The sequence below is a fragment of the Tasmannia lanceolata genome, unplaced genomic scaffold (assembly GCF_043159265.1).
Source record: "Tasmannia lanceolata isolate RefF3 unplaced genomic scaffold, GAP_Taslan_0.1 ptg000025l, whole genome shotgun sequence".
Lineage (NCBI taxonomy): Eukaryota > Viridiplantae > Streptophyta > Magnoliopsida > Canellales > Winteraceae > Tasmannia > Tasmannia lanceolata.
This window is the reverse complement of record NW_027518702.1, coordinates 8,601,687-8,628,828: the sequence shown is the minus strand read 5'-3', so window position 1 is coordinate 8,628,828 and position 27,142 is coordinate 8,601,687. Positions and strand designations below refer to the sequence as shown.

The window sequence follows — 27,142 nt, the reverse complement described above, 5'->3', positions numbered from 1 at the left end:
TAAACCCATGAATTGAAAGACATTTGTTTTTAACTGGACTTGTTTCTTTGACTTTCTTTTACATAGGAATTGGACATTTTCTATCCTCGAGTTATAGTTTTGGTGCAAATGATATAGTTTGTGGTTGCAGTTGATGATTGGTTTAGTTGGGAATGGAGAGGAACTTATGCCTAATAGGCATTCACAAAACATATCTAGTGCGTCACAGCAGGAGCCAGTACCCGCCAATTATAAGGCAGCTGAACAGACAACACCAATAAGAAAACTGACGAGAAACCGCGGCCTGGTCATACAAGAACAATCAGTAGTCGACGATTCGCCGGAAAAAGTTGATTCGGTCGGAGAAGCTATTGTGAAAAGGAAGAGTAAGCGGCTATTCCGTTGAATAGCTTAGACATACCAGATACTGTTTCAATATATTTTTTTGTTCATCAACCAGCCATTGTTATATTGATTACTAAGTTTATGAAGCTTGTACATAGGTTCATTTTGACGTAAATATGGAAGCTAATTGGTTGCCTTAATTTAGATTTGGAGATTTCTTTTGTATTTCCTATTTAGGCAGGTGCCATTTTCCCTGGTAATTTGGAGAATTGTTTTACATTTCCTATTTTGGCAGTGTCATTTTTATATGATGTTTATTTATGCTCTAATTTTTTTACGATTCATAATTAGTATGTTGATTATATTTTGCTCATCAGATTCTTTTTTTTAGGTCTTTTTATTGATAGCAATAGCAAATTGTATAAAATATTGTGAAAATGCCACCTTAATTCAGATATAGGTCCTAGTGTCTACGACTATGTCATGATCCTAAATAATTTCAAACCTTAGGATATGGATCCAATGGACGCCATCAGATCCACTTGCTCTGCCTAAATTCTTGTCTATTAACATTCGGATCCATTGGACCGCATGGGTCCATTAACACCCTTGCAGATAAAAGTTTTGGATCACTGATCAAGTAGTCGTTACTTGTACTTTTCCCCCTATATATTGAGAAAGGAAATAATCATCTTTTACTACTAGCATTCTTTTCCTCAGGCTCCACTTCTTTTGAGATAACAAAATTATATGCCCATTTTCCATTTAGGCACGGATTCTTTCGATGTGAAAATGAACATAAATTTTTACAATATGAAACAAATTTACATCCATTTTTACGTTGAAAGAAACAGAAACTCAAGAGAGAAAACGGTTCCTACACACGTGTAGATGGGTTATCTACACAATAGCTTAAAATACAGTAGGGGCCATATTATTTGGGTGATCCAAACTATTCATTTTTAAGGCCCTCACATAGATAGGGTGTCTACAAAAAATCAGATCCATAGGATCATCCTAACCATTCGAACTGTGGAGGCAAAAAATGGACTAATTCGTGAAGGTTTAAAGACATCCATTTTACCTCCACAAATCGTAGGGTTGGGATGATCCTATGGATCTGATTTTTTGTAGACACCCTATCTATGTGAGGGCCATTAAAATTGATGGCTTGGATCACCCAAACAATGTGGCTCCCCACTGTATTTTAAGCTAGTGTGTAGAGAACTCTCTACACATATGTGTAGGAACCGTTTTCTCAACTTAGAAATAGGCCTAAAGTTTACGGAGCCTCAATGAAAATGCATTTACCCACTACCATGTATATGGGGATCAGGTTCATGAACATTGTCTGTTTTTTTTAAGCCTCAATGAAAATGGCTAATGACCATACCCATGCCATTGTACATTTGTACGTTGAAAGAAACATATCCTGAATGAAAATGAGCATATACGGAATACACCCACTGCCATTTGTATAGTGACCAGGTCCACGAATATTGTTGACCATCACATGTTCATACCACTCTCATCAAATATTTCTATACTTTTGATGATTTTTGCATGACTCAAATCTTTCGAATGAGGGATCTCCCTTTTGCATCCGATTAGGCTTACTAGGTCACCTTGTGATAAATTGTTCTCATCACTCAGTACATATGTTTATTAGATAACACTCATTTTCATTCATCAATATGAGAACAATGTATCAACTTTTTTAGTATGTATCATATATCAACTTTACACTAGTATTTTAGCAAGTAACAGTGTCTTTCGTATCTACGCAAAAACAAAGGGAGACATTAGATTCTGTTTCGATGCCACATCTTTATGGTGTTTGTTTGCCAAGGTAGCACCCAAAACCCTAGAGATTACCACACAAGAAACATGTAGTAATTGCTTGTCTGGTGACATGGCATCACTAGTATTTACGTATGAAATACTGCAAAAAAGATGAGATTTAGAGGTATTCTTCCTCCTCTCTCTCTCTCTCTCTCTAACTCTCTTCCTCTGTTGGTTAACTAGCATTTAAAACACAAAAAAGCATTATGGCTTTACTAAGGTTTAGATTAGGGCTACAATTTCAGCCGTGAAAATTGGGATCCGCATTGCCCCATGTGAGGCTGGGATTTAAAATTACCCTGACCAGGGATAGAGATGGAGATGGGCTGCCCTGCCCCATCCCCTGCCCGCGCTGTTTCAATATGCAAATCATTATCAGTACCAACTTTATTTTAGTACTCTTTTAGTTTTTTTTTTTTTTTTTTTTTTGTGAACGGTAAAGATTTCTTTCAGGTAAATGATATTGGCACTACCATATTTTGATAAGTGCACGGACATAGCTTGTCATTTTCATGGGCATTAAAAAGCTTTTTTTGGGGTGGGGATTTCCCCCCTGTAGTGTGTGGGGCGAGGACGGGGATTCCGCCATCCCCCGAAGCGGGGACTGGGACGGGGAATGCTACATCTGGCCCCGCCCCGCTGCCAGCCCTAGTTTACATGGTAGCCAAAATCCTGCCATGTGCTTGTTTTTGTTTAGATGCAAGTTAAGAGAGAGAGAGAGAGAGAGAGAGAGAGAGAGAGAGAGCCACGTGCTTTACTCTGTTTGGATGCAAGTTAAACATGAGAGGGAGAAGGACATGGAGAGAGAGAGAGAGTCTCTCTCATTGTTTTTCTTCAGATATTTCATATGTAAATGGTAGTGACATGCAATTATTACTCATGCTTCTTGACTGGCAATCTCTAAGGATTTGGATGTCACAAATGCAAACAAACACCACCAAGTAATCCAAAAGGTCCGTATTTTTGCTTAGGGATTGCTTGAGGATTCCTTGCATGTGGCATGCAAGCACAGCCTAGAATAGGACAAGTTTAGAGAGAGTATGAAAAATCCCCAAAACATTGAAAAATATACTACTTCAAATTTCTTTTGATTGATAATACGTTACTTGAAATTGGGATTTATTTTTCCTGTTTTGAGGGGCATTTCGTGCTCCCTCCATCCAATCTCTCAAGTCTCCCCTTTGTTGCGCATCTCTCACAACTGGCCCCATAAATATTCAATGGAATAATTTTTCATGGTTGCCAAAACATAACCTAAGGGTATTTTAGTCATTTTCTATGAACGCACCATTTTGCCCGAGGATTATACTTGCGTTCTTGATTTTTAGTAAAATGGGTTTCCATTTTGCTAGCAACTCTATTTGTTGTATAGTTGTGTAACAACAAAAGCCCCTCCATCTCTCCCTCAAAAAAAAAAAAAAAAAAAAAAAGGAAAAAAAAAAAAAGAAAAGAAAAGAAAAGAAAGCACAAACAACAAAACAAGGCAGAAAAGAAGAAATATAAGAGGAATTGTCATTCCTTATTCTATTTTATTATATCATAATCCCATTTCACAGTAAGCAAGGAAAGGGAATTGGGCACAAATAATGCTGCTGCTTGTTCACAAGCTCAATATACATGTCCTAAAGACTCAGGGATACTTGGGTTCTTCGCCTTCTACACAGCAACGTCTGCATATTCCATTTGAGCACAAGCAGCACTTTAACTCAATTCCGCATTCATCACAAACTGCAAACAAAAAATCCAACCATAAGCCCACGTCCTAGTTATTTCACAAAATATACAAATTAAGTACAAAAACCGATACTAAAAGGCTCTATTTAAGGCTATCATTTTCTTCTGATAATGTACAAATGAGAATTGAAAATGAAATTGGGACAAGAATTTTTACCCCTTCCGTTGGCCGTAATGGGACCGTTGAGCTCGTCGAGAAATGGAAGGCGATTAGTTGCTTCCGCAAACTCTTTTGTTGCAATGGCTGCCACAAGGAGTGCCACAAACAAGAATTTCAAAGACCCCATTTCTCCTAAGCTTGTGTCTTGGAGTTTCTCTATGTGCCTCTATTTATGTTAGAATATGTGGGATCCAACGGTTGGATTGGGTTAAGATCTCACCGTTGGATCATCTTGGAGGTAGATTGGGTACGTTGGCTAAATGAGGAGACTAGATAAATTAGGCGAGTGGATAAGAAGGGAAATCAAAGGGTGCTTATATAAAACACTTATATGATAAGCATAGAAGGGAAATCAAGATAATTATGGAAGGGAAGGAATCCTGATCAAATCTACCTAATTAAATCTACTTTCCTAATCTTTCTTGCTTGCCTCTTCTTATCCACTCGCCTAATTGATCTAGTCTCCTCATTTAGCCAACTTACCCAATCTACCTCCAAGATGATCCAACGGTGAGATCTTAACCCAATCCAGCCGTTGGATCCCACATATTCTAACAATTTACAAGCTTATGAAGAAGATTCATCCTCTCAAATTAGATATCTATGGAAAGTTTTATCATCTTTGTTTTAATGTTTTTCTTAACTTGCAGATAGTATTAGCTGGAAACATTGAGTTAGGTATGGCTATTGTTAGGTAAAATATGGTAATTAACATGGCTATTTGCGAGTTTAGCTTCTGCTCTCTAAAATAGATATGGTAATTAATGTTTGAGTCGATCATCGGATGAATTTGGAGACAAGCATAAAATCATGCTTATATTGGGATAATTTTTCTTATTTTCTAGATAATATTAGGTAGAAAAATGAAGTCAGTGATGGCTATTCTTAAGTAGACAATCTGCTAAATGATCTTTTCTAAAATAGAGATGGTAATTAATTTTATAGTAATTAGATAAATTTAGAGACATGCATAAAATCATGCATACATCACGATAATTTTAATTTGGGATTGTTTAGACATTCGCATAACACCATTTTGCTACTGTCATATTTATTTATTTCATTCGATGTTGGTGTTCTTTACTGAAAAACTGAACTGTGAAATGGCATTTTGAGAAATTGTATTGACAATCCCTTTTAATTTTAATTTAATTGAGATAATTTAAATATGTTTTCTACTGAAAATCTTTTAAGGCTGATAGAACCATATGTGCATTCTTCTTTAAAAGCTTAAAGATTGGCCACCACATGGTAGTCAACTGTACAAGGAATTGGCTCAGGTATTAGACCCTTCCTAGGAATCTTCTGATCTCCTTCTCAGTTCTTGGTGGGGTCATTTCCTGAGTAGCCTTGATTTTATGAATGTCTAGCTCGATTCGTCTCTGGATGACCGAGAATAGTTGCTAAACACACCCTTAGGATTCTTCCAGTCATTTATTAGTTTCATTTGATAAGATTGACAATGAATGATTATTTGATTTGGACTCTGTTAAAGAACTATTTTAATTTTTTGTACAGGGCGAGCCTTGGCCCAACTGTAAGGTTGCTCCAGTCTGACCAAGTGGTCATGGGTTCGAGTCACGGAAACAACCTCTCTGCAAAACATGGATAAGGTTGTGTACATCTAGCCGTCCCCAGGACCCGCAATGGCTGGAGCCTCGTGCACTGGGCTGCCCCATAGTTGGGCAGAGAGTGAGAGAGTGTTAGAAAGTAGATTTATGAATAATTATTGTATGACCTTTTATTAGAGATTTAACTTCCACGAATGGATCTGATGATTCTGCTTAGCCTTGTATACTTGTAGAGATTGCTTTGCAGGTATACAACGCTGTTACGTCGTTGGCGTGACAAAATAGTAGACATCACCCTCTTGTTTGGGATTTACAGGAGCTTTGGGGTTATGGTTTGCAAGCCAAAGCAACTGAAATTGCTTTGCTCCCGAAATGATGTCAAGTTTAAAGAGAAAGGTTAGAGGTGGGACCGTGATGCTAAAGATAGACATGGCCAAACCAATCCACAGACTTAATTGGTACTTCTTTTAGGTGGTAAGGTTTGGGTTCTCTTCAAAATGTAGAAATCTAATCGAAGAGGAAAGTGAACACTACTGGTTCTCAAACCCAACATCTTTTTCAAATCACAAGGTCTCAGGCAAGGAGATCCTCTCTCCCCATTCTTATTCATTCTAGCTGCAAAATTCTTAAGCAGAGGTCATTCCTTACTCTTCAGTGAAGGCCGAGCAACATATTTCCTAAGGAACGGTGGTAGTATTCCAATCACCCATTGCCTATTCGCAGAATACACCATAATTTTCACCAATCGGAGTAAATCTAGCTTTAAGGAAGTTACATCCTTCCTATCTAGATACAACCAAGCATTAGGTTTGAAAGTGAACAAATCAAAAAGCTGTTTTGGGATCTCAGAAATGACACCCCCAGGCCATAAAAAAATATTGCAGATATCAGTGGCTTCATCAACAAACCTCCTCCTTTTCCTTACTTGGGAGTCCCCCTTTTCACAGGGTGATTGAAATCAAGTTACGTCGATGATCTTATTCGGAAGATAAGAACGATGATCAAATGATGGAAGAGCAAATTACTATTCCCAACAGGGAGCCTTATCCTCATAAATCACATCCTTTCAACACTCCAATTCATATCTTGTCAGCCATTGGAACCCCAATAGTAGTTCTAAAGATAATGGACTCCCTCATATCTAACTTCTAGTGGGGCAGCTGGGATCAATTCTTTCCGCACTCCTCAGAGAAGAGTTAGAGTTTATGTTGGGATGGGGATTTAAGATAAAAACCATGAATTTGGGGTCGATCTTGATGATCAAATCACTGTTATATTTAAAGAATTTTGATTTCCAAGAAAAAGGGATTGTTAGATTTATTTTAAGAGGGAAGTGGATTTGAAAATTCGCTTTCCAAAGATCATTTTAAACTTTTCATGTTTAATAGACTTAAAAATCATGGTAAGGTAAGATTAAAGGGTATTCAAGTAAGTAATTGTAGTTGTTTAATAGAGGGGAAAACAGATTTTTATAGAGCTTTTACAAGAAAAAAAATCGAGCCAAACTGTATGTTAAACCGAACCCAAAAAAGGGTCCTGGCCGGTCAACCGAGCAAGAGCCGGTCGACCGGCCAGCGGTAACAAAACCCGAAGAGGGTTCTGGACGGTCGACCGAGCCAGGGCCAGACGACCGACTAGAACCCCCAAGGGCTGCGGGCTATTTGGGGTTCGGCTTGGGTGTTTGGTCTCTTCTCGGACCTTTAGGGTCCATTAGAACTTCTTTAATGCCCTATGGTTGTTGTTTGGAACACTAATTCAAATAATATGAATTTTAGGAGATCCTTGGGAAGAGTAGAAGTACTTGGGTTCAAGCTTGTACTGACAAATTGTTAAACGACTATTGGTGAGTGGCTTGTTCCTATAACAGTGTTTTAAAATCATGTGCCAAATTTAAACATCGGGTTATTTGCTAGATCAGAGAATTGGAGGAATGTTGTTAGAAATAAAAGCATGAGATCATGTATTGTGCATTGTTACACGGATTTCAAAAGTTTGGATCAAGTCTGTTTGCATGTGGTAGCCAGTTGCACTTGTTGATCATGATGATATTGTAGCTATGCATATAGCCTTGATGTTAAATCTGAAAGCATGTCTACTATTTCTTAAATTATACGTCATTAATGTTGTATTGGATCCGTGTGGGCCAAAGTGATATGTATCCTGTTGTATACATATTGTTACCATGAATTGGTGAGATTATTGAACCTATGCAGGTAGGTGATGTGGAAAGGCTGCAAGGTTGCTAGTGGTTGGCTCAAGTTCCTCACCCAGTAGGGATGTGAAACTGGGAACCTTGTCTAGTAGGATGGTGAAACTGGACATGTATAAATAGTGTGTGGAGGCTGTGCCTTACTCAGTAGGGAGGTAAAACTAAGAACCTCACCCAGTAGGGCTGTGAAGCTGGAACCTCACTCAGTAGGGATGTGATACTAGGAACCTCGTCTAGTAGGGTGGTGAAACTAGAAATTGCCTGTGGAGGCTGTGAAGCCACAAGGGTGGTGGCAATTTAGAGAATGTTTTTGTTGCATGCATGTCATGATAAATGTTGTATAGTTTTGATATCTTGAAAAGTATCATGATTGTATTTGTATCGTTGTATTGCAATCTTGATCCACCTGTTATAGGATGCTTGTCCATTCATTGAGCGTTACCTCATTCCTCGCATGTTGTTTATTTTTCATATAACGAAGACTAGGCTTGGACGTAAATCAGGAAATTGGGATGAATGTGGAAATTTACTTGATGGACACTTTAGTTTATTTACAATTCATTCTAATTTTGCAGAGACAATTTAGACAATTTATTATTTTATTCTGATTAGACCTCTTAGGAGGTTGGTGATTGGATTTGTTTATGGAACCTTTATGATGAATTCTATTGATAACTAAGTTTGCTCTGTTTACTCATTGAATCGAATGGTGATGCGAAGATATTGCCTTGCGTGTTCATGGGGATACGCGACGCTGTTATGGTCGTGGTCTTGGGGCGTGACAGAGGCATCAATTGTTGAGTTTCCCACTTACATTCTCTAAATGGTTTGGATAACTAAGGTGGATAAAATCTGTAGGTTTTTCTTCCCTAATTTACCCACATATTTAATTGATAATGACTCAATTTTAGGGAATTACGCATAGGCTCAATTATGATAATGACACCCATTCCAAAGTAATAACTCTAGGCTCAACTGTGATAACGACACCCATTCCAAGGAGATAATTCACAAGCTAAATTTTTTTGATAATGAAACCCATAAAAATTATCCATAAGTTCAATTTGATAAGGATACCTATATTTCAAAAAAATTTACATGGGGCCTGGTCTTATAGGAATTGACTGGTTTTTTTTCGCTCAAGTGAGAAGAAGACGATGGAGGCTTTTTCGATAAGAGGAGGGTTCTCGACTTCCTTTTTCTTTTTTTTTTGTCTCGATAAGAAGGAACCACGCTAGAATTTCAACCTTTTCTGCTGTTGGGAGGCCGAAAGCTAGGCCAAGATTTTAATCTAGCACACATGATTTAATGGATTCCACGTAGGACTGAAGAATTCCTAATTTAAGCAATAGAATAGCTAGTGTTTTCCATTTATTTTCTTTTCAAAGTGACACAATGGAACGAACCCTGGATGAAATTGTTTTCAAGAAAAGAGAAACAAAAGGAGGTGGAAATGGGGGCATTTTGTTTTAGAAAAGAAGACAAGAGGGGGTTGAAAAACTGAAAAGAGGGTGAAAAAGTCATTTTCCTTCGCTCTCTCCAATTTTTGTAACTGTTTATTTTTACATAGTTGTGTAACACCAAGGGGAGCGATATATCGGCCTTTTTTTTTTTTTACTTAAGACAGTACTCTCTAGTGTAAAAGAAATGAACTACAACCCCCCCCCCCCCCCCCCCCCCCCCCCCCCTCTCTCTCTCTCTCTCTCTCTCTCTCTCTCTCTCTCTCTAACACACAAAACAAAAAATGAAAAGAAAAATAAAAGACAAACAACAAAAACAATGAAGAATATAACAAATATAAGCGAAAACGGTCATTCCTTATTACATTTTATTATATCATAATCCCATTTTGGTGGTAAGAAATGAAAGTTTAATGGACGAAAACAGTGCTACTGCTTGTCCAAAACCACCATTTACATGTCCAAAATATTCTTAGGGATATTGGAGTTCATCCCCAGTTCCGCAGCACTTTAAGCATAGTATGAGGAAGCATTTGCAGCACCTCTTCTTCTCGCAACTAGTACGACACCCTGAAAACAACAAATCCAACCATAAGTTGTCCTCCTTTTACTTTAACAAAATATACAAAATAAGTACAAAAACCAATGCCGAAAAGCTCTTTTTTTTAGGTAAGAAAAAGCTTTTTGTAAGGCTATTGTTTTCATGTAGTATGGTAGGGATGATAAAAAAAAATTCGAATAGGATGTTAACATTTTGATTCGTTAACGATAGGCGTGACCCCATTGACCTCGTCCGCTAATGGATGGCGATTAGTTGCTTCTGCTACCTCTTTAGTTGCAATGGCGGCCACAAGAAGTGCCACAAAGAAGAATTTCAAAGACCCCATATCTCTCAACCTTGTGTTTTGCATTGTCTTTGGGTGCATCTATATATAGGCTTGTGAGGATGACTATTCCTCAAACATTAGGATATATATGGCAAGTTTTTATAGGGGTGTCAACGGATCCACTTCGGGTCGGATCCACCTATGTCACAGTCACGATCCATTCAAATTACTTATCGGTCGGGTCGGAGTCGGATTGTTCTTCGGATCCTACTTTCCATGTCACGATCACGATCCATTTTAATTCGGACCGCCCATCGGAGTGTCCTATTATGTCCCGCTAAACTAAGTATACAATTAATTTTTTTGCAAAGAGATAGAATGGCAGTCCACTATTAGTGTGTCTCTATGCATTTTCTTCACATAAATTAAAATTTTTTCTATGTTTAATCTATCTGTATAATAATGCTTGTAAACAATAAAACTAATCAGAATTACATACACAAATATAATGTATAACTGTTATAAAAAAAATATGATGCATAAAGAACAAAACCCCTATCTCTTTTCCTTTGTGAAAGTATGAAATGAAACGACTGAAATGAGTGAAATCGCATTCCTATCCGATTCATTAAGTGATAAGAGAGGTTTTGACCAAAATACCCTTCATAGAATGGTTAGCACTAACAAAATATGGAGGGTATTTTTGTAAACCATTTCGGATCGTGACTATCCAATGGGCATCTATGGCGTGCCCATACACAATCCAAAATTTTTCGGATCCCAGATTTGATGATCCAAAATATGCCCATGGATCCCATTCATATGTTTAGATCCCGTTCATTAACGTTCGGATTCGGACGATCCATGGGACAGTCTGGATCTATTGACACCCCTAAGTTTTTATCATCTTCGTTATCAGCAAGCTGTTCTTTCTTCTAAATATGAATGTATTGGGATAAGTTTGCATTTATTGGGATAATTTTAATTTGAGGAAATATATGGAAAGTTTAAAAATGGCAAGTTGGCAACTGGCAAGGGTGAAGTAGTCCTTGCACAACTTGCTGTCATGCCATGACCTCAGCCATACAACGGCACATGACAGTGCCACATACCGGAAAGTTACCTCACGGATATGCAAGGCAAAAGTAATCCAGAAAAACCACAAGGCAAAAGTAATCTGCCTTATTCCATTAAACTACTAGTCCTCCAACAATGACTGAATCCAAAAATGAAATAATAATGTGGTTCTCATAGTACTCACGAAAATGAAAATAACAGAAGTAAAGTGTCATGCCCCCAGAAGATGCACACTCATGGCTTAGGAAATGGAAAAAGAAGAAAAGTGGAATGAGGTGGCCTACCATTTTAATGAGAGGCGTTGATCTTGTCAATGGCCCATTTTCTTGCGAAATCAATGGATTTTCGACCCGTTCGAAGCCTACAAGCATATCTAACTCCCGATCGAAAATCTATGCTATTAGTTTATGGATTTGAGGGGTGTCTTTTTTTCTGATATGTTATTTGCTTTCACGATTTCAACGGCTCTCATCGACCCGTTGTTAATCTGTGAACCTATTCACTTGATTTTTTCGATTTGACCGAATTAGTAGCTAATCCGGATACAACCTTCACCCTTGGTGCTTTGGTACTAGGGCTGGCAACGGGGCGGGTCGGGGCCAGATGTTGGGGTCCCCTACTCCTTCCCCTCTGCGGGGAATTTCCCCCCTCCCCTTCCCCTCCCCACTGCGGGGATGGTGGGGAATCCCCCTCCCCTCCCCACGGGGAATATCTAATCTCCATCCCCTCCCCTTCTCCTCCCCGCATCCTTCGGGGACAATCACTTTACTTTGTTAAATGTTAGGTTTAAAACTAAAGATTTGCTAGGGACAATCACTTCATGCATGTTGCGGCTTGGCTGTTGCATGTGAGAGTAGCCACACAACCCACATAGGCTAAGATTTTGTCTTATCATTTTATTAACATGGGGACAAAGGTGGTTGCTCTCAGATTCATTTAATTGATCAATAGTCCCTAGCAGATCCCTAATTCCCAACCCCACTTGCCAAAAAGTACTGTACGTGCTACACCATAGGAAGATCCAAACCGTCCATTTGATGGGCACACCATACTACCATAGGCATAGGATGATCCAAACCTTCCACTTGATGGGCACATTGTAGGATAATCCAAACTGTCCATTTGATGGGCCACAACGCAAATAGGTTGTGGCCCAAAAATCATTTCCATAGGATAATCCCAACCCTCTGATCTATAGAGGAATTGCATATTATGGTACCTTCTATAGATCGGAGGGTTGCAATCATCCTATGGAAATGATTTTTGAGCCGCAATATATTTACGTTGTGGCCCATCAAATGGACGGTTTAGATGATCTATGGTGTGGCCTGTAAAGTACTTTTAAATTGTAGCCTATCAAATGGACGGTTTGGATCATCCTATGGTGTAGCCCATACATTACTTTTTGAAAAATAATGGACTATACAAGCGCACACTATATAAAATCTCATCACTCATCAGAGAGATGTTGCCTTTATTTGGGGGAGGGAGATTTTCAAAGAATTTAATGTTGCCTTACAGTGATGGTTCGATGGAAAGATTTTAAGGATTTCTAAGGGTAATATACTAATATAATGAGGGACAATGCCCAATGGATTATGGGTAAAAGAAAACATAAAAAGCTATTTCAGGGACAAAACTGTAATAATGGAAATTATGAAAATTTTGGGGGAATCTTGTAGATATGTTTTGATCCAAGGGGTTTCTAGTAGTTTTCCCAAAAAAAAGAAAACACTTAAAAAAATACAAGAAAAAAATGGCATTAATGCGGGGCGGGGCGAACTCCATCCCCTTCTCCGCACCGGGGAATTTTTTAAATCCCCTTCCACACTCAAATCGGGGAATCCCCTCCCCAAGCGGGGCGGGGCGAATCCCCGCTTTTTCGGGTGAAATTGCCAGCCCTATTTGGTACTGTCCTAACAACTTTGGATAACTTTGGAAATACCTCAACAACTTTCAACCTGTAATACCCGGCCCCACAACAATGAAATATAAGGATTTTTATGTTATTATATTAGATATTTAAATTCAGAGAGGGGAGGGGCTACTTGAAGACACCTATAAGAAAATTGATACAACTATCTTAGTTGATCGGCGGTCGGATGTTTCAAAAGAGAAATCAAATTGATTGAAAAGCTGTAGATCTTTGGTCGGACTGTTGAGATCCTAAGATCACCAATCCCATAATCAAGACTTTCGATCCAATCAACAAATATTATTCGAATGCCGATAGCCCAAAGGTCATCAAGAGAGCGGAGAGCCGACTAGATGGACGGCCCACATCGATTCGATCACTAAGTCTAGTAGGCCTAGTTTAGTTGTTGTTGTTGTTTTTATTATTATTAAAGAAGTTTTAATTAATTAATTTCTATTTCCATATTTCATTAGATGATATTTTAATTTTAAAGAGTTGTTAGGATTGGTTACTTGTAAAAGTTAGAGAATAATTTAAATGTGTGTGCTGATCAAATGAGGCTAGAGGGTGCTATTAAGAGCCCTTAAAAAGAGCTATTTTTAACTATTACGAAACAGAAATTTACAAGTTTTTCTCCTCTCGTAGTAAAATGATAAGGCAAATTTCTAAATTAGATAATTAATTACCGATAAGTAATAGTTATTATTCTTTCATAGCTTAAAGCCCTAAATGGAAGGTGCTTTGATTTTTCATCAATCCAAGCCGTAGAAAGTTTAGGAAATCCAACGTATTTGGACGTGAGAGATGGTTTAGATAATTTAGGAAATTCTATTGGCTTAGAAAGTGTTATTAGAAGTAACAAATTAATAAGGAAGTTCCCATTTGTTAATGGAGGAGCTTTAATAGGTGGTGGTTGCCAAATTTTAAGAAGTCCTTGCTGAGATTTAGTGAAATGAATAATTCATTTGAGAGAGATAGATGTACAATGATATCTTTGTATAAATTGTATTAACTGAATAAAACCTAATAATGTAAGGCTGATTGTGTGGAGGTGGAATTTTCTATTTTGATTTAATGGGCTAAAGATTTCTGTCTACATAATCTATTTGCGATAAGTTGGTTAGGAGGGTTTTTATTTTGAGATTATCAAACTATAAATTCCTTAATAAATTACATCCTCTCAAACACTCCAATCTTCAGCCATAGGAACCCCAATAGTAGTTCTAAAGAAAATAGAATCCCACCTATCTAACTTCTGGTGGGGCAGCAAGGATCAAGTCTTTCCTCACTTTTCAGAGAAGAGTAGAGTCTGAACAAAAAAAAAAAATTTAGTTTAGAATTGAAGAAACTATAAATAAAAATGATGGAAGAGATACAAGAGATGCGAACTAGAATGGGTCATTGTTTGGGCCAGATATGCTTATTGGTTGAACAAATGTCCTAGCTGATTGCCTGCTATGACTTAGTCCCCCAAAGGCCGGTTGATTACCAACAGTCCTTAGCATTCCATGATAGATGAAAACCTAAGGAGAAAGTCCGAAAAGACAGACCCATGGAAGGTATTCTTGGCACAACATCGCAAAGAGAAAAGTCTCACAAAAGATGGATGAATTGAAAGGAAAACCCATCCAACTAGTTTTGCGTGTCAATCTAAGTTGGGATGGGGATTTAAGATAAATACCATGTATTTGGGGTGGATCTTGATGATCAAATCACTTTTATATTTTACGAATTTTGATTCCCAAAGAAAAAGGGATTGTTAGATTTATTTTAAGAGTGAAGTGGAATTGAAAATTCGTTTTCCCAAAGATCTTGTTAAGTTTTTCAGGTTTAATAGACTTAAAAATCATGGTAAGATTAAAGGGTATTCAAGTAGGTAATTGTAATTGTTTAATAGAGGGGAAAACATGATTTTTATAGAGTTTTTACAAGAAAAAAATCGAGCCAAACTGTATGTTTAACCGAACCCAAAAAAGGGTCCCGACCGGTCAACCAAGCAAGGGCCGGTCGTCCAGCGGTAACAAAACCCGAAAAGGGTTCTGGATGGTTGACCGAGCCAGGGCCAGACGACCGGCTAGCACCCCCAAGGGCTGCAGGCTATTTGGGGTTCGGGTAGGGTGTTTGGTCTCTTCTCGGACCTTTTAGGGTCCATTAGAACTTCTTTAATGCCCTATGGTTGTTGTTTGGAACCCTAATTCAAATAATATGAATTTTAGGAGATCCTTGGGAAGAGTAGAAGTAGTTGGGTTCAAGCTTGTACGTGACAAATCGTTAAACGACTATTGGTGAGTGGCTTGTTCCTATAACAGTGTTTTAAAATCATGTGCCAAATTTAAACATCGGGTTATTTGCTAGATCAGAGAATTGGAGGAATGTTGTTAGAAATAAAAGCATGAGATCATGTATTGTGCATTGTTACACGGATTTCAAAAGTTTGGATCAAGTCTGTTTGCATGTGGTAGCCAGTTGCACTTGTTGATCATGATGATATTGTAGCTATGCAAATAGCCTTGATGTTAAATCTGAAAGCATGTCTACTATTTCTTGAATTAAGCATCATTAATGTTGTATTGGATCCGTGTGGGCCAAAGTGATATGTATCCTGTTGTATATCTTGTTACCATGAATTGGTGAGATTGTACCTACGTAGGTAGGTGATGTGGAAAGGCTGCAAGGTTGCTAGTGGTTATTGCCTTGTGTTTGCTCTATTTTCTCAGTGAATGGAATGGTGATTCGAAGATATTGCCTTGTGTGTTCGTGGGGGTAAGACATGGATACGCGACGCTGTTATGGTCGTGGTCTCGGGGTGTGACAGAGGCATCAATTGTTGAGTTGCCCACTTACATTCTCAAAATGGTTTGGATAACTAAGGATGCTAAAATCTGTAGGTTTTTCTTTCCTAATTTAGCACATGTTTAATTGATAATGACACCCCATTTCAAGGAATTACGCCTAAGCTCAATTATGATAACAACACCTATTCCAAGGTAATAACTCTAACTCAATTATGATAACGACACCCATTCCATGGAAATAATTAACTAGCTAATTTTTTTGATAATGACACCCATAAAAATTAGCCATAAGTTCAATTTGATAAGGACACCTATATATACATTTTTTTACATGGGGCCGGGTATTATAGGAACTGACTGGTTTTTTGGCCCGAGTGAGAGGAAGACGATGGAGGCTTTTTCGATAAGAGGAGGGTTCTCGACTTCCTTTTTTTGTCCTCGTAAGAAGGAACCAAGCTAGAATTTCAACCTTTTCCACTGCTGGGAAGCTGAAAGCTGGGAACAGATTTTAAGCTAACATGTCAGATTTAATGGATTCCACGTAGGATTGAAGAATCCTTAATTTTAAGCAAAAGAACGGCCATTTTAAGTGTTTTCCATGGAAAAGTGGGTGTTTTCCATTTATTCTCTTGTCAAAGTGATGCAACGGAATGGGCCCTGAATGAAATCATTTTCGTGAAAAGAGAAACAAAAGGAGGTGGAAATGGAGGCATTTTGTTTTAGAAAAGAAAGAAAAGGGGGGTTGAAAAACTGAACATGGTGAAAAAATCATTTTCCTTCGCTCTCTCCCATTTTTTAACCGTTTATTTTTATATAGCTGTGTAACACCAAGGGAAGTGATATATCGGCCTTTTTTTTACTTGAGACCGCACTCTTTGCAATGTTTAATCATTGAATGGAATGGTGATGCGAAGATATTGCCTTATTTCCCACATGGTGTGCAGGAACGACAAAATAGAAAGTCTTTTTTATTTGGGAAAACTACTAGAAACCCCCTGGATAAAAACATATCTACACAAAGCCCCCCAATATTTTCTTAATTACCAATCACCCAATAAATATCTTTTGATTTTGCCTATTACCCATTTTACCCTTTCTTATGTCACCTTGCAAATCCCTAAAATCTCTCCATCCATTAATCTCTCTCTCTCTCTCTCAATCATTCAATCAATAAGGATAGTTTGAACTCTCTCTTGCTCTCTTAATTGAGAAATTTTAGGCGTTCATGTACGTGCAGCCCAAAAATATACAGTGGGCCCACAATCGATCTTTTGGTGATACAAGCCATTCATTTGTCGTAAATACAGTGGGCCTACATTAGTTTAGTGATCTAAGCCATTCATTTGTTGCTCCCTAACGTGGATAAGAAGTGCCCAGGATATCTCCTCCGTAGGATGATCCTAACCCTCCGATTTGTTTAGGCTTAAAATGGGGATCGGAGGGTTAGGATTGTCCATATGGATGGAGTGTGAGATGGACCAATGAGGGAATGGATTGATGGAGAGAGAGAGAGAGAGAGAGAGAGTTCAAATGATTAATGGATGGAGAGATTTTAGGGATTTGTAAGGTGATATAAGGGTAAAATGGGTAAAAGCCAAAATTAAAATCTATTTAGGGCCCTATTGGTAATTAAGAAAATTTTGGGGTGATTTGTGTTGATAAGTTTTTGTTTAGGGGTTTTTTAGTAGTTTCCCTTTTTATTTTAGGTTATGGGAAAACCTAGCATATAAAAGAGGCATTTCTCTTTTGCGTGTTTTTTTAAGCAAGAGATAGCAACTGTGAGAACGTAAGAGAGAGAGAGAGGAGAAAGAGAGAGAGAGAGGAGAAAGAGAGAAAGAAAGAGAGAGAGAGAGAGAGGAGAAAGAGAGAAAGAAAGAGAGAGAGAGAGAGAGATTTCTCTCGGGGTGTTTTTCTCAGGTTTCTTACTGAGGATTTCTCTTGGGTTATTTCTCAGGGTTCTCTTGGGTATGGCCTTGGGTTGAGAAGCAAGTAAACGGTTGCGGGTTTTGGGTAAATCCATTGTGATCCTTGTATTTTATTTTTCTCATAGTGGAAGATCGTGTTTCTTGCCCGTGGAGTAGGCTTGGCCGAACCACATAAAATCTTGGTGTTCATTTTGTGTCTTGATTTATTACTTTTACTTTTCCATTTAATTTTTGCACAATCGGATTGTTTTGCCAGACTGATGTTCTCAACAAGTGGTATCAGAGCTGTGGTTGGAGCGATCATTGAAGCCAAGTGGAGTGATCGTGGGTGTTGTGGTTGGATCGGGGCTAGAGTGATATTTGAGGGTAGAAAGATTGTCCAAGAAGATTCGTGTTCGAGGTGGAGCGCTACACTGAGACGTGCGAAGTAATATGAGATGGCGGTATTCTACCCAGTTCAAAATTGATAAATTTGATGGAAAGCTCAGGTTCACCCTATGGCAGATGAGGGTGAAGGATATCCCAGTTCAACAAAGATTGGCTAAGCATTGAAGGGAAAAGATGGCAAGGCAGAGAAGATGACGGATGCCGAGTGGGAAGACATTGAGTTGAAGGCGGTCAGCACGATTCAGCTCTGTCAGGCAGATAGTGTTATGTTTAACGTTGTGGAAGAAGAAGATATCCTTCACCCTATGGCAGATGAGGGTGAAGGATATCCCAGTTCAACAAAGATTGGCTAAGCAGTGAAGGGAAAAGATGGCAAGCCAGAGAAGATGACGGATGCCGAGTGGGAAGACATTGAGTTGAAGGCGGTCAGCACGATTCAGCTCTGTCAGGCAGATAGTGTTATGTTTAACGTTGTGGAAGAAGAAGATGCACTAAAATTATGGGAGAAGCTAGAAAAGCTTTACATGTCAAAAAGCTTGGTCAACCAGTTGTATCTGAAGCAGCAGTTGTATGGGCTGAAGATGCAGCAAGGCGGGAATCTTTTGGAACACATCACGGTGTTCAACGAACTTGTGGATCAGCTCTACAAGGTTGATGAAAAGTTAAGAAAGAAGAAAAGGCCCTTTTGCTTCTTACTTCGCTCTCGATTCGTATCACAACTTGGTGACGACTTTATTGTATAGTAATGATACGATAAAGTTGGAGGAAGTTGGATGTTGCTCTTATCGAATGAGATGCGAAATGAAGAGCATGGGTTGGTTGCTCATGGTGGGAATCAAAGAGGAAGGTCGTGTGATAGGGGATTGGGAAAAGGCAGGTCAAGATCCAGGGTCGGTGGAAAGGGCATGCAATGATACTGCTGCAAGGAATATGACCACATCAAGTGGGATTGTCCAAAGTGAGTTGACTAGGACGATAATGGTGCTATGAATATGATGGTGGCGGTTACAGATGAGCAAGGTGAAGAGTTTGGAGACATTTTCACAGTCTCCATAGGTAATCACACTTCTCCTCACGATGAGTTGATTTTAGATTCAGGGTGCTTTGTTCATGTATGCTCTAGGAGGGAATACTTTGATATGTTCCAGGAGAAAAGTGAGGGTGTAGTGTCCTTGGGTGACGGGTCTACTTGTGACATCATGGGAGTTGGGACAGTGAAGATCAAGATGTTCGATGGAGTGGTTCGTACTTTGGGTGGTGTGACATATGTCTCAAAGATGCGAAGGAATCTAGCATCTCCAAGACCGTACCCAAGAGAACCCCGAGAAATACCCTGAGAGAAAACCCTAGAAAGAAACCTGTGAAAAACACCCCGAGAGAAATCTCTCTCTCTCTCTCTCTCTCTCTCTCTCTCACATTCACACTTCTGTCGTCTCTTGCTTAAAAAACATGCAAGAGAGAAACTTATATCCTAGGTTTTCCCATAACCTAGAATAAAAAAGACTTTCTATTTTGTCTTTCCTGCACACCATGTGGGAAATAAGGCAACTTTCCAACAGTCACCACTGAATTATTTCCCAACCACCTGAAGATTTTCCGTTGATGTCGCCACCGGTCCACTATCATCGTAAAACGCCATTTGCCTTCTGGAGTGCCATCTACACACCCTTCGAATCATCTTGGTTCTGACTCCTCCCGATTCCATCAACACGGGCAACGCACACATGTGCAGCTGCCAACCCGTTGATTCATCTAGTCAACCTTGGAGATGAATCTTGATCAATCCTCCCCAACACAGGTACTTTCATCCTCTCACCATTGTCTGCAACCTAGAAACTCGTCTCTACACCAACTACGAAAGAGACCCTACGTGTGCATACACAATTACCCTGTTTCCAACTAGCCATTGAGATATTAGGAACTCTAGTCACTGTGTCCCCGACCAGATGATATAATTTGTCACACTTCTCACCTTTCATCAAAACCATACAGCCGCGTGTGATTTTCATGGCTCCACGTGCAACTAAATGCCTGCAACCCCTGAAGTCGAGAGCAAGGAAAGGTTGCGGGTTTTTGGTTAAATCCATTGTAATCCTTGTATTTTGTTTTTCTCATAGTGGAAGATCGTGTTTCTGCCCGTGGAGTAGGCTTGGCCGAACCACGTAAAATCTTTGTGTTCATCTTGTGGCTAGATTTTTTACTTTTACTTTTTCATCTAATTTGTGCACAATCGGGTTGTTTTGCCGGGCGGATGTTCTCAAATTTTTTTATTGATAACATAGTTTGCTATGCTTATTGAATGGAATGGTGATGCGAAGATATTGCCTTGCGTGTTCATGGGGGTAAGACATGGATACGTGGCACTCTTATGGTCCCTGTCTTGGGGCATGACAGAGGCATCAATCGTTGAGTTGCCCAATTACAGTCTCAAAATGGTTTGGATTACTAAGGTGGCCAAAATCTATAGGTTTTTCTTTTATGATTAACCTACATATTTAATTGATAATGACACCTCATTTTAAGGAATTATGCATAGGCTCAATTGTGATAACGGCAACCATTCCAAAGTAATAACTCTAGGCTCAATTGTGATAACGACACCCATTCCAATAAAATACTTCACAAGATATTTTTTTGATAATGACACCCAGAAAATATCCATATGTCAATTTGATAAGGACACACACACACACATATATAATTTACATGGGGCCGGGTAATTTAGGAACTGACTGGTTTTCTAGCCCAAGCGAGAGGACGACGATGGAGGCCTTTTCGAAAGGAGGGTTATCAACTTCCTTTTTTTGTCCCGATAAAAAGGAATCATGCTAGAATTTCAGCCTTTTCCGCTGCTGGGAGGCAAAAAGCTGAGCGGGGATTTTAAGCCAACACATCAGATTTAATGGATTCTACGTAGGATTGAAGAAGCCCTAATTTTAAGCAAAAGAACGGCCAATTTAATCCTTCTCCATGGAAAAGCGGGTGTTTTCCATTTATTTTCCCATCAAAGTGATGAAACAGAACGGTCCTTGAATGAAATTATTTTAAAGAAAAGAGAAACAAAAGGAGGTGGAAATGGAGGCATTTTGTTTTAGAAAAGACAGGCAAGAGGGGGTGGAAAAACTGAAAAGAGGGTGAAAAAATCATTTTCATTTTCTCTATCCCATTTTATAAAAGTTTCTGTTTTATATAGTTATGTAACATTAAGGGAAGTGATATATCAACCATTTTTTTAATCGAGACCGCCCTCTCCAGTGTGAAAGAAATGAACTCCCCCTCCCTCCCTTCCTCTAACATACACAAAACACAAATGAAAAAGAGAAAGAAAAGACAAACAACAAAAAGAACGAAGAAAAGAACAAATATAAGCGGAAACGGTCATTCCTTATTACATTTTATTATATCATACAATTTCAATGCTAAGCAAGGTAAGGTTAATGGACAAAAACAGTGCTATTGCTTGTCTCCAACCACCATTAACATGTCCTAAAAATACTAGGGATATTGGGGTTCTTTGGCAGGCATACAGCAGTGCGTGCATACTATTCCGAGCCAATATTTGCAGCACCCAGTCGCAGCGCATGCTTTATAACTTCCTGAAAACAACAAATCCAACCATAAGCCATCTTTAGACTTTAACAAAATATACAAATTATGTACAAAAACCAATGCTAAAAAGCACTTTCCAAAGCTATAATTTTCTTGTAGTAAGGTAAAGATGACAATAGAAAACGAAATTGGAATACGATGTTTACGTTCTGATTCATTAACAATAGGCGTAACGCCGTTGAACTCATTGACTAATGGAAGGCGATTAGTTGCTTCAGCATCCTCTTTGATTGAAATGGTGGCCACAAGGAATACCACAAAGAAGAATTTCAAAGGCCCCATTTCTCCTAAGCTAGTGTCTTGCACAATCTCTGTGTGCCACTATATAAAAGCTTATGAAGAAGATAGAAAATCCGCAAGCAGATCTTCTTGCTTCTAAAATAGAGATGGTAATTAATGTTGAGGTGATTAGATGATTTTGGAGACATGCATATCTTGTTGATTTTTATTTATTGAAAAAACCAAGTTGTAATTCAAAATTACAAATGGTAGAATATATTTTGTCATTTTATGGTTTGTCCTTTGTGACTTACTTTATGGTTTGTCCTTGGTGTCTCTCTTTGCCTTTGGAGCCTTTTAGCTCAAATTTTGAGTTTCCCTCCAACTCTTCTAAAGTAAGGTGAAAACCTTTAGTCCTAGGTGGGAGAATTAAGGAGAAACTTATGGGTATATATATAGATCCACTTTTCTATGTCTTGTGAATGAGAAGAGGAAAATGGGGGTCCTTCGTGCATGAGCCGTCTGGTGGCCCGGCGGGCTATACCATACCACACATGTGCGCCGCCCGGCTCAGCTCGGCTGGCCGAGCATTGCCCAAAGCCTTTTTCTTTTTCTTTTTCTTCTTTTATTAATTATTTTATTACCGTTATTATCTTAACTCTTTGTTCTGTTTGAGATACGGCGTAATCGTGGTTTAGTGACCGTTTGGGAAACGTTTCTCATGTACTAAAAAAGTGCGATGTTTCACCCTAACATGTCCTTTGCTTTTCTATAAAATCGGATTTAGAGAAAACAGAAAGATATCCTAAGCGTGATAAATTTAGAGATATTCTATTGATCTTGGATTAATTACAATTAATCTAAAGGTGTGCTTATATAGAGCACATACATGACAAACATAGAATCAAATCTTCATAACTATGGAAAGAGACGAGAATGGAACATTCTATTCTAGCCTAATTTCTAATTCAATCCAGCTACTTAATTTAGCTAGGCTACCCTATTCTACCCACTTGCCTAATCTACCACTAAATTTTTAAATTTTGGTTTCGGGGGTAATTTACGTCCTCACCTAAACTGAAATTTTGGCAGAAATCTTGAAATTTCGGCTGAAATTCAGTAGAAGCGCTCGGAATGTCGTTTTTTGGGCCAAAATTTCTGTAATTTCGGCTGAAATTCTGTAAAGGAATAAAAACTGAATAATTTATAAAAAAATTCGAGGAAATTTTGAAATGTATGAAATTTCGACCGAAATTTGGTAAATTTCAGCAATTTTGGTTTCGAAACGTTTTGGTTTCTGTAATACCCAGCTCCATGTTAAATTTCCTTTTTTTAAATTTTTCCTGAAATAAGTATCATTATTAAAATTAAGACCATGACAATCAATTGAAAAGGGGTGTCCTTATCACTTGAACCTATGGCTATTAACCTCTAAGTTGGGTGTCATTATCAAAGCAAATGGATTTATGAAAGAGTTATTTATGCTTTCATTGCTTGGCAGTTTTAGCCCAAGGCATGTGTGTGTGTGTGTGTGTGTGAGAGAGAGAGAGAGAGAGAGAGAGAGAGAGATGCAGAGGGTGAGACCCAATTCCCATTCCACCCAAATACTCCCCACTTCTCATCTCCCTCTCCCGCTCATAATTATCCCAACCGACTACCCATACCCTTCTCTGCCTCCCATACGCCCAACAGTATACCCACTCCCACTCTCCATCCCTTTCTTTAATGAGATCCTTCTCTCCCATGCCTCTTCCCCTCACCCATAAATCCCAACCGGGCACTCATCTCAACCCATTCCTCTCTCTCAATACCCCACCTTCTACTCCATTTCTCCAAGAAACCATCCTTTCCTTGCAAAATCTAGAATAAGGCATCATAAAGGCAAGAAGTAGGTTTTGTGTAAAAGGCATCATGTTGTGAAATCATTAAACGGACAAGATTCACCAAAAGAAGATCGATCCAATCCATATATAAGGTAAGCCTTCTACTATGATTGTCAGTTACCTCTTCTTTTGACTGTTGTCTTGAAGCCATAATTTAGTCTAAGGCATTAGATTTTGAGTGAAGCAAAAGCATGTATTACTTGGAAAATGAATCTGTGATATCTCTTGATCTTAGCAATTCAAATCAGAGGCCCTTTTGGAACTAGATATATAGCCTTTTGATTTAGTTACTTAGTGGACTTAAGCTAAAGAAAATCCCTATTAATGTTACCATTTCAGGATAAACCACCACCATTTGCGATAGCTACTCTTGGACTTCGTCTTTAGAGAGGCAGATTAATTTCTTATTTGGAAAAACCCTCTTCCTAGATCTTGATTTTGAGAATTTAGTTATTTCAATTTAAGACAATTGGCAGACTCTTTATGTAATTTTAATTATCCTTAGCGAAGTGTTATGAATGGCGACTTATGGATTTCTAGTTGTAGAACTTATTGATGCTATAAATAAATGATGGTATTAGTAGCTCTGCATTGTTGCATGGGGAACTTGTTGGATAGCCTTGCATGCTCATATGGCTGAGACACTGGCTTGCGGTGCTGCCACGTGCCGGGCCGTAGTCTGTTCAGGGCGTGACAGTTTTGGTCTTGACCGAGGCCGAAATTTAAAACCAGATGTTTGCTAGAAATTCCATGCTCTAAATCCCCATCATTTACACTTGCGACCTCCTTGTCACATGTTCCTCGCAGCCCATTTGAGTGATTAATAACAATTAAGTTGCCACCACTGCCTTTTGTGGCTTAAGTGTGAGATGCTTGATTTACTTCAAAGGAGAGTTGCGGAATGCCAAGATTGGGAGGTAAGTCTGAACTTGAAATCGTTTTATTATTACTTCGAGCAAGAAATCATAAACTGGGAATTTCTGCCAATATATGATGAATATTTAGAAGACGAATTCTTAGTTGTTTCTAAAGAGTGAAGATGATGAACTATTTATTTTTTATGGTAGCAAATCGATCAATGATTCACTGGAAGAGATGATTGATGCGTGTTGTGAAATCATGATTGAAGAAGCACAAGAAATTGGATTTGATAGCACATTAGGTGGGCCGACAGAAATTGGAAGGACAGATCAGTGGATAAAAATTACATCAATTGGAAAAACATTACATCCCAATGACCCCAAGCACAACCTATATTTATTCTTTCAAAAGCTGATGAAACAACCAAATTTCATGCAACGAAAGGAAGAGAGTGGAGAGAAAAGATTGCAGCCCAAGAAAGTTCCAAAGTCCCATTCATTTTGAGAAGAATAACAGTTTTAATATATATCGTTCGTGGTGTTGTATTTTTTTTTTTTTTTGAAATGGCAAGATTGTATTAAAGAAAAACAGGAGCCCGAGATGCACCACCCAAGAATACAAGATATAAAAATCAAAAGAGTGAGAAAAAGATACAAATATGCACTATATTCCTCATGGTGACAGATAATCAAACCATTCTAGCAATTTGCCAGATGCCCCCTTCCGAGCAAGCAAATCCGCCTTCTCATTAGCCGACCTTCTGACGTGGTAAAACCCAATAGATGATCTTTCGTGGTGTTGTTATATAAAGTAGTTTGTATAAATAAACATTTCGTTTAGAGGGTATGGGTGGCTTTCCGAAAAATGCTAATACTTATGAAGAATCAGGTGACTTTCATCATGTTTTAAGAATTGCTCTTTCAGCGCATAAAGTAACAAAGTAACAAAACTCCTGTGTCATTTCTGACTCACCTGAGTTGACTCCCTTTATTCATCTTTTTGCCCTACAAAATTAATCAAAACTCCTTGACTCAAGTTATGAACTTGTCAACCAAGTACTGATCGTGTTGCTGCGCCAACTAGGATTTGCTTTGGCCTCATTTTGGCCCACATTTGCATTTTGAAACATTGGTTTTGACAAATAAAGTCCGGCAATTTATTTATCTAAATCACAGTAAAATAGCCATCTCCTGAAAATTCTTATCAAAGTCTATTCTTCTTGCATTTTATTTGCAGGTTGATGATACTGATGAGGAAGGGAAAACAGATACTGATAAGAACATGTTGACGATGTTTGATATACTGAGGAAGAACAAAAGCGTGAGACTCGAAAACTTGGTTCTGAACAGAACCTCTTTTGCGCAGACAGTAGAGAACATATTTGCTCTCTCTTTTCTTGTTAAAGATGGGCGAGCTGAAATGACAGTGAATGACAGTGGGCGTCATATAGTTTGTAAGATTTCACACCAGTTGATATGCAAGTATTTTTTCTTATCAAACTCCTCTTTTGTATTAACTGTTGTTATTATTTTTGTCCATCAGCTCCAAGAAATGCACCTTCTGCAAGTGCAATTGCCTCCGGCGAGGTTACTTACAGCCATTTTGTTTTCAGATTTGATTATAAGGATTGGAAGGTATGCAACAAGAAGGAAAATCTATTACAATTATAGGAAAGAAATAACATGCACCAATTTGCTAAAGCCTTTTGTTTCTGATAAATATTTGAATTGGAATGAACTTAAGTTTTAAATCATCAATGTGGTTTTGTTATATTTCTGACAGGGAAGCAGCTTAAACCCATGAATTGAAAGACATTTGTTTTTAACTGGACTTGTTTCTTTGACTTTCTTTTACATAGGAATTGGACATTTTCTATCCTCGAGTTATAGTTTTGGTGCAAATGATATAGTTTGTGGTTGCAGTTGATGATTGGTTTAGTTGGGAATGGAGAGGAACTTATGCCTAATAGGCATTCACAAAACATATCTAGTGCGTCACAGCAGGAGCCAGTACCCGCCAATTATAAGGCAGCTGAACAGACAACACCAATAAGAAAACTGACGAGAAACCGCGGCCTGGTCATACAAGAACAATCAGTAGTCGACGATTCGCCGGAAAAAGTTGATTCGGTCGGAGAAGCTATTGTGAAAAGGAAGAGTAAGCGGCTATTCCGTTGAATAGCTTAGACATACCAGATACTGTTTCAATATATTTTTTTGTTCATCAACCAGCCATTGTTATATTGATTACTAAGTTTATGAAGCTTGTACATAGGTTCATTTTGACGTAAATATGGAAGCTAATTGGTTGCCTTAATTTAGATTTGGAGATTTCTTTTGTATTT

General features: G+C 38.4%; 1 protein-coding gene across 2 annotated transcripts in view; it reads left to right on the top strand.

Annotated features, from left to right (window-relative positions):
• The window catches only part of LOC143858014 (non-structural maintenance of chromosomes element 4 homolog A-like), a 34,528-nt gene extending 7,391 nt beyond the window's left edge, over window positions 1-27,137 (top strand). The window contains exons 5-7 of one of the 2 annotated variants that reach the window (XM_077368598.1): window positions 26,035-26,251; window positions 26,341-26,432; window positions 26,721-27,137. In XM_077368598.1, the coding sequence (XP_077224713.1) occupies window positions 26,035-26,251; window positions 26,341-26,432; window positions 26,721-26,975 (564 nt within the window). In that variant the 3' untranslated portion in view covers window positions 26,976-27,137. Of the gene's footprint in view, window positions 1-130; window positions 548-26,034; window positions 26,252-26,340; window positions 26,433-26,720 lie in introns of those variants that run through there. The other variant, XM_077368597.1, reaches the window with a different exon arrangement.
• The last annotated feature ends 5 nt before the right edge of the window (window positions 27,138-27,142 follow it).